At 46.3% G+C, this 14,411-nt stretch overlaps 2 protein-coding genes across 2 annotated transcripts; one reads left to right on the top strand and one right to left on the bottom strand.

Annotated features, from left to right (window-relative positions):
- Positions 1-313: 313 nt before the first annotated feature.
- LOC101777021 (protein CASP) lies at positions 314-4,518 on the top strand. The gene is made up of 14 exons (XM_004983109.3): positions 314-473; positions 557-601; positions 697-795; positions 1,178-1,288; positions 1,755-1,929; positions 2,065-2,121; positions 2,575-2,711; positions 2,807-2,866; positions 2,943-3,020; positions 3,163-3,224; positions 3,320-3,384; positions 3,765-3,841; positions 3,936-4,022; positions 4,127-4,518. Exons 1-14 carry the CDS (start codon positions 396-398, stop codon positions 4,199-4,201), a joined length of 1,206 nt encoding a protein of 401 aa, XP_004983166.1. The 5' UTR covers positions 314-395; the 3' UTR covers positions 4,202-4,518.
- A 2,659-nt stretch (positions 4,519-7,177) lies between these two features.
- LOC101776197 (IQ domain-containing protein IQM3) lies at positions 7,178-11,293 on the bottom strand. Its single transcript, XM_004983107.3, has 10 exons — positions 10,783-11,293; positions 9,892-10,451; positions 9,672-9,786; positions 9,425-9,490; positions 9,247-9,335; positions 9,062-9,152; positions 8,802-8,948; positions 8,611-8,703; positions 8,431-8,532; positions 7,178-8,332 (listed from the first exon to the last, which is right to left on the bottom strand). Exons 2-10 carry the CDS (start codon positions 10,341-10,343, stop codon positions 7,538-7,540), a joined length of 1,950 nt encoding a protein of 649 aa, XP_004983164.1. The 5' UTR covers positions 10,344-10,451; positions 10,783-11,293; the 3' UTR covers positions 7,178-7,537.
- Positions 11,294-14,411: the final 3,118 nt, after the last annotated feature.

The raw sequence follows: 14,411 nt of genomic DNA, 5'->3' as shown, positions 1-14,411 counted from the left end.
TGATAATTGTTTTTATAAACTCGACCAAATCTAATAGTTTGACTTAGTACTAATTAAAATTGTATTATTGTTAGGATGAGGAATACTCAATAGTTATTAGTTAAGCAAAGGAGGCTACTGCAAATGCAGCCAGCGAAATTATTTCTCACGTTCGCGCAAGAAAGTTGAAGTTTCCGCTGAATAGTCTGGGCTTTTGAGGGCTTGCCGTTGCTCGATCAAATCAGTCCGCTCGCTGCTTTTAACGATCCAGCCCAAGCCTAACGTTTTAGTGGGCCTAAACTATCTGAGGCTTCAGCGGTGCCAGAAGCGCCGAGCGGACGAACCGTTGGATCATCATCGGGAGCTGGGAACCCGAGCTCTCTCAACCTCTCCCCGGCGCGGCGCGGCGCGGCGCCATGGAGACTGAGGCGGCGGCGCTGTCGCAGCTGCAGCTGCAGCTCCTCGCCCTCGTCTCCGAGCTTCGCCTTCTCCGGGTGAGCCGCCCGCCCGCCCCGCCTGGCCTTCTCGAACCTTCTGAACCCTTGCCGTAACCATCCGCCGCGTGTCCCATTCGCAGGAGCGGGAGCGCGGCGCCCGCGACGAGCTCCGCGACGCCGGCCAGGTGCCCCACCCGTCCTTGCTTCTCTCAGTGCTTAGGGTTCTACCGTGTCTATGGGTTGTTTCGCCCGCTGATGGAGTTTGGCGCTTTGGCCGCAGAGGTGGGAGGAGGCGGAGGAGGAGCACCGCAGGGAGGCTCGGGAGCTACGCGCGGAGGTGGCCGCGCGGGACGACGCGCTGCGGAAGCTCGAGGCGAGGGTTCGTGCTCCCTGACATTTCTCCCCAGATGATGCGGTCCTTGGCTGGGCCGCGCCTTCTGATTTGACGTGATGTTATTGTTGTCAGTTTTAGACTGCGTTCCTGTGGGACAAGAGTTCATCGCTAGGCACGAGTTACGCATTGTTAATCATGCTCTGGGAGATCATTTTGTTGCTATCTCTGCTTGTCCTTTTAACCATATGTGCTTAGAGTCCTAGAAACTAGTAATTCTGCACAATATCATTAATTCATTGTATCAATCATATGTGTGCCATTGCTTACAAATCAGTGTCATCGTAGTATATGGATAAATCTAGTTGACGATTCTGCTTTGTATCTATTAGGCTCATTGTTGTGGTTCCAATTATGTGCTTCTGTACAGATAAAGTGCCTTGAGAATGAGAATGAGTTGCTGGAGAAGAATGAAAACAACTTGAAAGAAACCATGGAGGGGCTGCTTCAATCAAGGGAGGCTTTCATAAAACATTATGAGGCAGGTATCCAACTTTTACGTTCTTCTGCTTCTTTTGGGCTACCATTGCTGTTTTGTTGAATTTATTTGTATGCTTTCTTTCTAGATACTTAACTTGCTATGTATATCCAGGCCTTTGCACCAATTGCACGTCTTTTAAAGGGCCCTTTCAATTAATCCGCTGAGTTTTTTTTTACAATATTTATCCACATAGATAGCTTCTGAAACTAAGATTAAAATACAACAGATTTACTGCTCCCTTTAAGGCATGTATAGCTTCAGTACATGCTTTTTTTCTTGGTACATTGCCAAATATCTCTAAAGTGTTATAGAAGCATTCATTGGTTTGAAAAAATGGGACACCATTTACTTTCATGCAATTCACATTATTTGATTCCCCTTTTATTTGGAGATTCTAGATTAGGTTCTGAATTATCCTATACGGAAACAAACTGACATTTGGCTCATATACCATGTTCGTAGGCAGGACTCTACTTGTTCTATGCAATGGACCATCCAGATGAAGGATAAACAGATCGCCGTAATTTCAGAAAAGTTAAATTCTCATCTTGTTTTATTTAGTTCGGTACAAAAGGAAGTTGCGGCGGTGAAACAAGTATTAGGTGATGTGCATTTTCTGGTTGGTGAGAAGGAAAATGTAGGTATGGCTATGATCACACTTAACACTTCATTTTCCTGTCATCTAAGCCATTCAATTTCATCTTGATTATTATGTTTTCTTGCTTTTCTGATGTGTATTCTTTACACATTACTGTGGACTACAACTGTTATTTCAGTTGCTGATTTGAAGGATAAGGTCCAAATGATTTCTGTGCTTGAGAAAGATGTTGTAGGTATGGCCACATCTTGTAGTCTTGCTTGATCAGAGTGTGATTTCCGTATGATGACAGTGTTTTTATCTTATGTTTTGCAGTAAGGGGGTGTTTGTTTCTTTAGTTCCTTCTAAAATTTCTGTCACATCAAATGTTTAGATACTAATTAGGAGTATTAAATATAGACTAATTACAAAACCAATTGCACAGATGGAGACTAATTTGCGAGACGAATCTATTAAGTCTAATTAGTTCATGATTTGACAATGTGATGCTACAGTAAACATGTGCTAATGATGGATTAATTAGGCTTAATAGATTCGTCTCGTGAATTAGCCTTCATCTGTGTAATTAGTTTTATAATTAGCTCATATTTAGTCCTCCTAATTAGCATTCGAATATTCGATTTGACATAAATTTTATGAGGCCCTAAAGATCCAAACACCCCCTAACTCTCATGTTTCATTTGTGCAGATAAACTTAATTTCTTGGAAAGTAAAATTAGTGCTTACCAGCTTGAACTCCGGAGTAGGGCAAGGATCATATATGAGTTGAAAGATCGCCTTGAGGCTGAGAAGCTTAACAACAGTTTTCAGCCCCAACTGGAAGAAATATCCATTAACTAAGTTAAATATATTGCATATATTTGATCTTTAGTTTATAACAAAACTATGACATTGGTTGTTTTGTACCTTAATGATGTTACCTTAAAAAAGCTTTGTTGGTGAAGGATGATATTATTGAGAGATTAACTTCAGAGAAGCAGGTAATTCTGTTACCAATATTGCAAAATTCCAGTTACCTGGAAGACCCAAATTGATCGTGCCTGTTATTTTGTGCAGGCAATGCATGTGGAGCTTCACAATATGGAGATTGCTTTACAGAGATTTCAAGATTTATTCAGTAGCATTGGACATGGGGTAAGATGCAGATATCAGATAAAAAAAACTTGAATGCAGTTTTTGCTGTCATATATCGATCTTGCAATATATTTTTATTTATTTGAGGTACATCATGCCCATAGCTAATGTTGTTTATTTATGATATCCTAATTGTATATAGAGGATGAAGAACTTTTTAGCAATTTCTGGAAGTCAGGATGTGAATAATGGGCAGCCTGAAAGGTGAGAGGATTGAACATTCAGTGCTCGTGGTATTAAATTGATTTTTTTTGTTGTAGTCTTCACATTCAGTATATGCTACTTGGTGAAATCATTAGCATTCCGGGTACACAGGGAGGTCTAGCCAATGAGCATAACTCGGTAACTGCAATTGACGAAGCAGGCAAGTCCTCCTTTTAAAGTTCTTGTTCATTCTTATGAGTTGTTTTTGGGGCGGTTTTGAAGAGCTCAGAATGTGAGGTGACATGTGAATGTCATTGTATAAATTTATATTGCCTTCCTGCAATTGTGTCTTGATTCCGAATCTTCTGAATTTCCTTTCTCCACATGTTGTAAGATCCACCTTTTTGGTCTATCAAAGGCACTCTTTAGATTCATATCCAGTTCGCACTTGGCATATTATCCTTCGACAGAACTATAGCATTAACAATTCCTTGGACAGGGACTGCATTGTAGCCTGTATATATACTTTGTTTCCACTTCCTGTTTCTGATTTTCGTGACTTTGTGTCTTTTGTGTAAACTATGTTTTTGTTTTCTACAGCTACCACTCAAAATGTAGACCATCAGTTGGAAATTAGTCCAGGCAGCATGCAAGTACAAAGCCCAACATGCCTCAAGGTAAGTAGCCTTACTGACTTAATTGTTTGTCTAGCATGAGCACAAACCCCATTTTCCGCCGTATGAACAAACTGAATTATCTTTATGCTTGTAGTTTGGTGCATTGTCATCTCCGGAGCCAGTAGCAGCACATACAGAAAAAGCTGACTGCCTTCCTGAGCTCAAAGAAGACATTGTCATGGTATGGGCCATGACAAGCTCCTTGCTGCGCAATATACTACAAACAGCAAGCATCGTAATTACTACTTATAACTCCACAGCGTGGCTGAACTTGCTGTTTTGCAGGGTGATTTATCTCCCACGCATCCAACAGATTCTGTGAATCCGGAACCTGACTCGGAGAATCAACAGCTTCTGTGAATCCGGAATCCCTCATCCCTTCGCTTCTTCACCATGAATTTGGATACACAAAGCTACCGATTCCGGTGGCCGATAGTTGCTGCACATTTGTCTTGTACTCATAGTTAACCATCCCATGTTTGTATAGATCGTTTAGCGGTTCAGGTTGGCCACGAGCTTAGAGATATTTTCTGCTCGTCTGAAGTTCTGTCAGCTTGCTGTGTGTCAACGGCATTACTGTACGACTGTACGTTGCAGTTTGTTCCTTCCAACGATACGAATTTTTCTTTTACTAAACTTTCCATGATAATTTCTTTATTTCGGGAAGGTAAGCAAAACTATTTGTTTTCTTATCCACTGATGATCCTTTACACGGAGAATTTCATGTTTAAGAATCATTTCGATGTGGTCCATACAGGGAATTTCTTTAGTATTATTTATTGAGAGAGAAATATGCATAAAACAGAGCGAAGTTCACAAAATCCACCAGGCCCATGTTTTCGTGTCGGCCCAATTCGCTCGCGACTGCTAGTCCGCTACGGGCCTGCCCCCAAAATCAACGAGCCCCTCTATATATGACCACCCGACGAGCCTAGGGTTTTGCTTCTGCCTCCTCTCTCCACACGACTTGCTCGCGCCGCCGCCGCCGCCGCCGTTGCAGCAGTCACCGTGACCAGCAACCGGAGAAAGGTGCTTGCCCTTTGATCAATCCTCGTTCCGTTGGTCGTTTCTTCTCAGATGCTACCCTTGCTGTAGTTGGTGTGTTCGCTCGTGGCGGATCCAGGATTTGGGATTCTGACCTGGCTCCTGGCCGTTCCGTCAGGGTCATCCCTGTGCGTTGCGTTCGGTGCTCGCCTGGGGCCTGCTACCACCCTCGATCCCTCACTGCCTCTTTCGCTTGCCGGCGCGCCTTCTGACCTGCCGTGCCCGTGACGGTCGGTGCTGCTGGCTGCCAGTCGCGCCATCGGCCTGCCGCCGCCCCGTGCCGCTGGCCACCTGTGCGGCACTTGTGGCTAGGGATTTGGTTGGGTAGAAAAGAAAGGGGATTGGGGAGGGCAGGGAGGGGCGACGTCGACGTGGAGGTAGTGAGTGCTGGGATCGATCCTCGTCTTCATGCGTCGGTTATGTCCGGGACCTGGCTTGTTACCTGAGGAGCCTCTGTGGGGAGTGTTGGGCCGCGAGGATGACTAAGAAATGAAGATTTGGCCCAACTAGAATATACATAAGTATATACTTGTTGCATACTCGATTTTTTTGGGCAAAATAGTTTGGGTATTCTCGGGAATTCCCTGGCATCTATACTGGATCCGCCCCTCCGGCATTATTGTATCTTAAGATAGTGGCTGCAGGAAGGTAGTGGGCAGATGGCCAGGGAGATTTATGAGTAGGGGGGTCAAAGTTAGAGGAGCCCCGTCCAGATTTATTTACCTTTCTCGTGCTAGTAGCTGTGTGCTAGAGAGATGTTATTACTTTATTTCTTGTGGTTGTCCTGTTTCGCCTTGATCATAGTAGGGTAATGCATGAGATGAATTGATGAATTGCTTTTGAGTTGACATAGTTTTATGTTCTTTACTAAGTTAGCTGTTTGGAGTTGTGAATTAATAGCACCATTTGCTGCGTGTCTGCGTCCCTTACTATTTGTCATTGTAGAGAGGTGCTTATAAGGTTTTAGAAACTTATGTGAAGGAATTAACTTTACTCATTTTAGGCATTTGTTTCAATCTTGCTGGGTGATGAAATGTTATTCTATGCGGTCTCGGTATTTTGTTTACCCTTGTAGCTAAGCTAGCATTTGATTTTGTACAAACAAAATGTGTGGAGGATCTAGATGTGCATTGCTCTGCACATAAAAGCTTTAACAGATTACACTCTTATATTTCAGTTTTTGCTACAACTTTGATTCATGGACCTAAAGAATTGGGACCTTGTCAGATTAATTCAAACTTGTTACTAGTTTTTATCATGAACTTTATTCCTGAACAAGTAAACTTGAATTACTACACAATGAATATTTCTTACCATCTCTTCCGGGGCTAATTGGAGTCGATTCTGTTGGTGCAGCATGGATACCCAGGTTAAGCTCGCCGTCGTGGTCAAGGTGATGGGCCGCACCGGCTCCAGGGGTCAGGTGACCCAGGTCAGAGTGAAGTTCCTGGATGACCAGAACCGTCTCATCATGAGGAACGTCAAGGGCCCAGTCCGTGAGGGTGACATTCTCACCCTGCTCGAGTCGGAGAGGGAGGCCAGGAGGCTGCGCTGAGGCAGCTTGTCGTTGTGCCTGTTGTCCGCTGTTCCTGTCTTAAACAAGTTAAATCATGGATTGTTGCCCACTTTACTAGTACTGCTTTCATATCAAGTTATTGAACAATGCTACTTTGTCCTTTGAGTAGGCTATGGAGAATTGAGTTAAGAGCAATGGAAATGTAACTTGAGCACTTGTCCTGTTGCAAGTTTTGGTCTGTTACTGCGTGAATTTAAGGCTCTCCTGTTGCAAGTTTTGGTCTGTTACTGCGTGAATTTAAGGCTCTTGATATTGTGTGACATGGTTATGTACTTAAGTTGCAATCTTGGGTATCAATCATGAATGGCTTGTATGGTTGCTACTTATAATATGAATTCTTGGGTGAATGCTGCACTGTCACTGCAAATCCAAATTATTTGTTTGGGATTGTAATTTGCATGCCTGTTTATTTTACTCACTCCGGTGTGCAATCACATTAGGTTGTGTCGTGCTTTGTTGCATATGTTGAATCACACGTATTTCATCCTAATTTGATAAGTGATAACTTTTGCCTTCCTACACTGTGATCATCTGCTTAATTCTTTTAAGTTGCTATACATAATCTGCTTAGGATGTGTGATTGGTATGCAATGTTTAGGCATCCTAGATGTTTTCAACACGGAGCTCTTGCACTTGGAAAACTACCATGAACATTGACTTTGAATCAACCTATAACTGGTGTAGTGACACCTGTTTTCATGGTAACGTTTGCTCAGTTGCTAAATTTGGCTTCAGTCATTAAATGGTACTCCATTTAACCAGGAGTATTATATTATCTGCTCATTTGTGCAGTGTGAAACGTCGTACGATTTTCTCACCGAGCTAAACTCTGCTGCTCCTATCTACGTATGCACTAGTAAGGTCTCAAGAACATGTTCATTGGACCATCTATTAGTGAAGCAATGGCACCATCCAATGCTGCCAAATGTTAATCCTAATCCTTGTACTAATCTACTTCAACAATAAGAATCATCATACCATCTCACTTTTCCCTCTCAATATGCACAGTTGGCATCATCCTCCCGAGGAACAAAACAAGAAAGCAGAGCAATCCACACTTCCACAGCATCGGCCTCTCAGAATGCAGTCCAGGTAGCACTCCTCTGCCTGGGCTTGAGCGACATGCTCACGCCGTCGCCGTCGGCGGTGAGGCTTCCGCACTTGCCGGCCGGAATGCTGTTGGGCGTCAGCGCGCCCAGCCTCGGCGACGGGAACCTCGCCGGCCTTCCCCCGCGGGGCGACAGGCTGACCTCCTCCAGCGCCCTGAACTGGAGCTCCGACGGGTAGTCCCGGACGCACCCGATGCGCGGCCCGGCGCCGGTGCTCCACTGGAAGGACAGCTGCTTGCCGAGCTGGTACGACCGCATGGCGCGCTTGGAGTTGATGCGGCTCAGGATCAGCTCCTCCGGCACCTCCGCCAGGTCGTCCAGGCCGTGGTCATCGAGCCAGTCCTCCGCGAACAGGTTGCGCTTGCAGAAGTCGAGGCACTCGCCTAGCATGGCCGAGTCCGGGTCGATCTCCTTGCCGCCCGGCGACGGCGACGGCCGGGAGCTGCTGCTGCAGTGCGGAGCCGGTGGCAGCGGGATCCTGTTGTTGGAGCTGATCAGCAGCCTCGGCGGCCGCTTCCCTTGTAGCCTGTTGTCTGAGGAGGCCTTCCTGATCGTCGCCGCCGGGGTGCTCGTCTCGGTAGGTGGCTGGGTGGGCTCGGCGTTGCAGGTCTCGGCTTCGTCTTCGGCTTCGCCATGGCGCTGCACGGATTGTGCCTCTTGTTCTTGGTTCTGTTCTTGCTGGCAGAGCTTGGTCAAGTCCAGCTGCGAGTGGTTGCCCCTGAGGCTGAAGTCGCCATCTTCTTCACCTTCTGACGGGCTCAACTGTAGGAAAACCGAAAAGAAATACAGGTATCGGTTTTAAGTACAACTTCATTCGTGGTGATCATTCAGCATGATATATATTGCATTATGCTTCTGACCTTCACGTCGCTGAGATCCACACTCCTGTCCTTTAGGAAGTTCATGAACTCCTGGAAGTTCTGCTCTGTCGGTCGATAATGCCCGCTGTGAGGCCACACAGCCTGAAATGGACAAAATTTAGAGTCGAGCGAGAACAAATTTAGTGTTGCTATTGTGCATCCTACTGATTGCCCTGGTACCTTCAGATGTCCATCCTCTACAACCAGTCTCCCTGCAGCAGATGTCGCTCCTCCTGCAAGGAAGCTTGAGTGCTGGAATACACCCTTCTGCTTCTGCAAAGATGTCAAAATTTCAGCCTTGAGTCAGTTGCTGAAATGCTGTCAATGTTCAAGAAAGTTATACTGGAACTACTTGGGAAATTGTCATTCACCTGACCGATGTAAAGGGTCTTGCATGTACTCAGCACGAAGATCCACTTTGTTCCCCTGGCGCTTCCGGTTGTATCAACAATCTGACGGCTCAACTTGTACATCAGCCTCTTATTCTCGACTATCACTTCGTAAGATTCCCTTTCTTTCTGCATAGTGCCATGACAGCATATCTTGTTAAAAGGATGTAACATCTGCAACAGAGCAGATTCTGCCTGAATGGGTTTTCAGTTTGAATCAGAGGAAGAACCGTTAAACTTACAGGGCCAAGGTACTTGATACATTGCTTGTGCATCTTCCATCTTGGGCAATGGTCCTCTAAGTTGACATCTTTCCCTTCACCTACATCCAACCTGTCCAAAGAGTTTACAGAACCATCAGTACTCAGTAACTATGTTGTTCATTTGGTTCGGACGCATGACCACTACAGTTTTGCTATGTCTGTACCAGTAGAAGAATGGTTGCTTGCTCTCGCAGTGGAGCCAACGGTGGTAGTAAAAGTGCAGGTTGTGGCCATACCGATGTCGAGGGTCAATCTGACAATCAGAAATGAGTTGAAATCCAGTTTTGGTTGCACAATAGCATCATACGAATAGCATCGAGATATTATATTCTCTGTTCATACCGCCTCAAGCCAATGCTGCAGGGCAAGTTTCTGGGCCTTTTCATCCTTGGAGAGACCTTTGCCAACCTAAATGTGATAGCAAACACTACACTCGTGTCAGAAATGTAGTATATTCCGAGAAAACTGCTGACACAAAGTTGGCAACGCTGTATAGCACCGTACAAGATTCACCGTACTGAAGCTATGGTTGCCAGGGGAAAAAAAAACAAGTTATGATGATATCTGAACAAAAGAATACAATTGTTACCTTGGCAGCCCTCATTCTTGCCCGGGACCATTTTGACACAGCAGTCTCAGGCTTCTCTATATCGAAGAATGACACCGAATTCCGCTTGAGCAGCGCAAAGTCGAGCAATTTCCACCTGCATTTGAGGATCATAAAATTCAGAAACTGCCACCTCAATGTCAAGAACAAGGTCCCCCAACTATGACAATCAAAACAACAACATAGAACATGGCAGTCTTACCATCGTTGTTCCACAAGAACGGCACAATCCGCAAGCTGCCGCCTTGTCCTGAAGCTCTTGTACACCTTCTGCAGCCTGAGTGCCGCGGCCTGGTGCCTCGGGCTTTCACTTCCGTCTACAGGATGATCTGGTGGACGGTCTCGGGCTGGCCCGAATCTTGATGAACTAGAAGTGCCAGCACTAGGACTTACATTGCAACTGTCTCTGTCAGGTTTGGGACTCCTGACGGACATGAGAGTCTGCATCTGAACGTTGTCTGCCTCTCTCCTCTTGAAGCTCAGGGACCCTTCTATGATCAGCTTCCCGTGGCCGAATCCAGGGGGCAATGAGGAAGGTGAATCGGCTGCGTCCTCCATGTCGTCGAAGCTGAGGGACCGGATGAACAGCCGGCCCATGTTGTCCTCCACTGCTGGCAGGTAGTCATCCGGTGGGTATGAGATTGAGAGCCCCATTTTCCCTGATGACAAGATGTGGTGCCACACAAGCCTTTCGCCGGCTTTCTTTTTCTGCGATTAGATTTGGTTGTTGGATCTCACAATCTGTGGTCCGTACCAATCAACCTGCGCCAACAAAAGCTAATTATTGGAACATCAAGTTGATGTTCTTTGAATGGGTAAGAACTTTTCTACAACACATTTGAAGCCCTTTTTGGTTCATGCTGCAGTTTTCAAACGATTTTCCATTTTCAGGAACAGATAGGTCAGGACTCAGGATGCATGGACAGGAGATGCTAGGAATAAAGAACAATCAAAGAAGGGAAAGATATCATGCAACTCAACAAGAACAGCTTGCGTCTCAATCAAACTTGTTTGTTGCTCCCAAAATCTGAATGACCATGATCTGGGAAAAGCAAAATGATATAAACATGAAACCAAGAATGAAGAAACACACCTTGCAAATCCTTGTGCCAAGTTCCAACGACCTTACAGAGGCTCCTTGATTATGGGACAGGCTTGCTGTGAGGCAGAAAGCTATTTTGGTGAAGTACAGGGCCAATGGAGAGGAGAGGAGATTTAGGAGGAACAGAATCTAAATGGGGTGGTGGCCATACAGGGAAGGTAGGTGGCAGGAGGTCAAGCCCCTGCACGGCTGCACCTATAAATAACAAAGCAAAACTTGGGCTGTCCTGTTCTAGTGCCTTGATTAAAGAAAGGATCACTGGCAGACTTGTTGAATTAAAACACACTACAAAACAGGCTAACATGTACTGTACTGTGTAATACTACAAATTAGAGTTTTGTACACATTAGCTAAGAGACACGCAAAGCATGGATTATGGAGCTTTCGCACTGGTCCTCCTTGAAGAAAGCACTCTGAAAGTTTTTTTTTAAAAAAAGGGGGAACAGGCAAGAGTGTGTTGGCAGCAGATGGCCCGTCTATTCTGACTTTGTTGCCTTGTTTTGTTTATCTTCCGCTGAAGTGAATCCAATTGTTTAAATGAAAATATTGAAAATAAAGAAAAAAAATTCTGGAGGTCTCCATTACAGTGACTTATTTTTGAGAGTGATATTTAATATTTACTTTAACTGGCGTGTTACGTTCTCAGTCCAAATATTAGCGGAAAAAGAATTCCGCTTATCTTTATTTTAGTCTATTATCCAACTGACCTATTTCTGAACGCGATTGCCTCTTGCTTTCCTTTTCTTTTTTCGGTTTTGTGAGCATAGAACGCGTCAGGAGCATTTTGCCGACACATAACGTCATGCCAAGACATCAAGGCTAATAAGTGGTATTTAAATGGAGATCTCGTGATCCATATTCTTATCCAAGTCCCCATCAGAATGAAAAAAGAGGAGTCGCTTTCAGTTGGTAGTTGCTGAATCTTACTTGAAGAGCCACTAACCCTTTGCCAAATGTTAGCACGGGAAAGGAAAATAAGAGAAAAAAGGCGGCAAGAGTTGCAGCCCGGCCTCCATGCTACACGATGTTGAGCTGCAAGATCATGATGACGCCTTTATAATCCCCTTTTGAGAGGGATGTGATCCAGCAGAGCAGAGAGCACTTTAGCCCATTCCTAGCTAACTTTTCCCCATTATTGCAATTGGACAGTAGAAGTCCCCCGCGTCGCCCCGCTCGTGCGACACGGGCGGAGCAACCACCCACACCGCCAGCCCTCCTCCCCGTCCTCTCTCTTTACCTCACCGCTGCCGGAGTGCCCCATCGGAAGCCCATGCGGGCACAGGGATGGCGGCGGCGGGGCATCTCCTCTAGCCAACACCTACAACAGCTCGAAGGCGGCGTTGGGCACGGCGGCGGCCACTGCCGCGGTAGCGGCAGCGGCCTGGGGAGGTCGATTGAATGCCCCAGTGGCTATGTGCCGGACTGTGTGCGTGCAATGGCTAGGGATGGGATGCTCCGGGCAAAAACCTTTGCTAGCAATCTTGCTGGTGGCGATGGCGGGGCACCCTAGAGCGTCATTCTTCCCGCTGGGGGTGTCATGTTAGAGATCTATCCCGTTGCACGGGGTTCTCTGGGTGAAAACCCTGTCCAGTTTCTGGACGAGTGACGACGACGCCATTGGCGTTGTGTCCTCCTTGGAGGTGTCGTTTCTAGAGACCCAACTCGGCTTGTGGCAATACTGGTGATGTCGATGGTCATGGGAGGCTGACGCCAGTGGCAGCGGTCTCGCCGCGACGGGCTTGCGGAACGGTAAGGCAGCATGGTGGAGGATGTCAAGCTGAACAGGGGTTGCCGAGCTCACATGGAGGCAATCGTAGTTGTGGTGGCGGTCAGGGGTTGCCACATGTTTGTCGGGTTGGTTGCTTGCAGCAGACCGTGGTGGCTGGTGTTGCTTGGCAGCTGTCAGTACGGCGTGGGACTGCGTTGGAGGATGCCGCTTGTAGCAACGACATCATGGGTCGACTATGCTTGCAGCAGTCTCTGCGGCGGGTTGCTCAGCTTTGCTGAGCTACTCCGATGCGGTACATCATCGGAAGACGACGCAAGCGACTTAACTTGTTGGCACGGTGGCGGAGGCTATGTGCGTGGGTTGTGCAACGAGGTGAAGTCGACCTGCGACGGCGGTTTGGCTGTTTGATGGTGGCCCTAGGAAGTGGGGCAATATTGCTCACCATTCTGATGGCGACTTAAGAAACGGATCCGTGACATGGAATACTGGGTGGACGTGGCGAGACCCCCGCGTATAGTGTTTCTTTGAGGCAACGAAAGCGAGGTGGAGTCCAACGGCGGATGTGGTGAGGCCCCCGCGTGTTTGTGTTTTCGTGGTGACGACTGCGAGGCAGCCTGCGAGAGGTCCGAATCTGGTGGTATCACTCTATCGCATGGAGTGTGGTGTTGCAGTGGCACTACGGTGAATGGTCCTGCATGGCGGTGGTCTTCTCAGTGCAGTGCGGTCTACTTTCTTGGTTCCTGTCGACGCGGAGTCATGCCTAGAGGTTCGGCGACTACATGAGCGTGAGACTGAAGGGGGTTCCGCGATGCTGGCTTCGCCTCTGCGTTTTTGCAAGTCGTGTGGTGTGGTGTGCTCTGCTGCCGCTGTTTGAGTGGAGTGTTGCGACCGCGTTGACGCCATAATCTAACCGGTCGGATTTAGCAGTTTTGAGTTGAGTGCGTACCCGAGTTGACGTCCCAATCCAACCGGGTGAGTCGAGCTTTTTTTTTTTTCTCATTTTCTTTTCTATTTCCTGCCTATGGTCTCTTAGGAATGTAGTCTTATATTTTTTTTTCTGCTATATCCATTGAAATTTGCACTATCTTGTTCATATCTTGTTCGTTAAAAAATATCTATATCGATTGAAACTCGCACTATCTTGTTCGTATCTTTATCGATTGAAACTCGCACTATCTTGTTCATATCTTGTTCGTTAAAAAAAAATTAGACAGTGACATATGTACGTGGATTGCTGAAATGGCCTGGAGCATGTCGATACGTCGCAAGGCGCATATATACGCGGATTGCAGATTGATCAGCTAGCAATCTCTGTAAAAGAAAACTTGTATATTGCATCAGACTTTAACGTCGTGTTCCCTTTTTTTTTGGGGGTTGGGAAAGTTGAAAAAGAGTTGAAGTCCCTGTAGTGTCGTGTAGGAAAACACATCTGTGAAATTAGCTGCAATGATTATAATTATTACTGAGATTTTAACGATGGATTTCTGTGTAGAAGAAGAAAGGCAGAGCAGAGGTGGATGGTTAGGAGTTTTAACTTTGGAAATTTGCTCGGGGACGACATCTTACAGTCACTTTTGAATTTGCAGTACTATTGAATATCCACCGACGCGGGATGGCAGGTCTTGAAGTTTGAGATCACACGTCTAGAAATCGAGTATAGCAAAGTGTGTTTATTGCAAATGATGGCCCACAGCCGCAGTGAGTCAAAAGGGGACTGATTATTTCTCACCGCCGCCGGCGTCGGCGTTCTACCCGTACAGGCCGTACCCACGCCCTGTCCTTGCTAGTACATGATATGACTGGGTCAGCGCACCAGCTGTGTCCAGCTTTCCAACCAAATGCACGAGAGAGAGGAACCAAGATTATTTTATTTCAAAAACAGAATCAAGAT

Source organism: Setaria italica, chromosome IX, assembly GCF_000263155.2.
Source record: "Setaria italica strain Yugu1 chromosome IX, Setaria_italica_v2.0, whole genome shotgun sequence".
NCBI classification, from domain to species: Eukaryota; Viridiplantae; Streptophyta; class Magnoliopsida; order Poales; family Poaceae; genus Setaria; species Setaria italica.
Note: the sequence above shows the minus strand (reverse complement) of the source record. Positions and strands in the feature narration are given on the sequence as shown.

Coding starts and splice junctions, on each gene's coding strand:
- LOC101777021 (XM_004983109.3), top strand. CDS start 396: ATGGAGACTGAGGCGGCGGCGCTGTCGCAGCTGCAGCTGCAGCTCCTC. Junction 2,122..2,574: donor GCTTGAGAAAGATGTTGTAG/GTATGGCCACAT, acceptor TCATTTGTGCAG/ATAAACTTAATTTCTTGGAA. Junction 3,385..3,764: donor AACTGCAATTGACGAAGCAG/GCAAGTCCTCCT, acceptor TGTTTTCTACAG/CTACCACTCAAAATGTAGAC.
- LOC101776197 (XM_004983107.3), bottom strand. CDS start 10,343: ATGGGGCTCTCAATCTCATACCCACCGGATGACTACCTGCCAGCAGTG. Junction 9,336..9,424: donor TGCAGCATTGGCTTGAGGCG/GTATGAACAGAG, acceptor TCTGATTGTCAG/ATTGACCCTCGACATCGGTA. Junction 8,704..8,801: donor AGACCCTTTACATCGGTCAG/GTGAATGACAAT, acceptor ACATCTTTGCAG/AAGCAGAAGGGTGTATTCCA.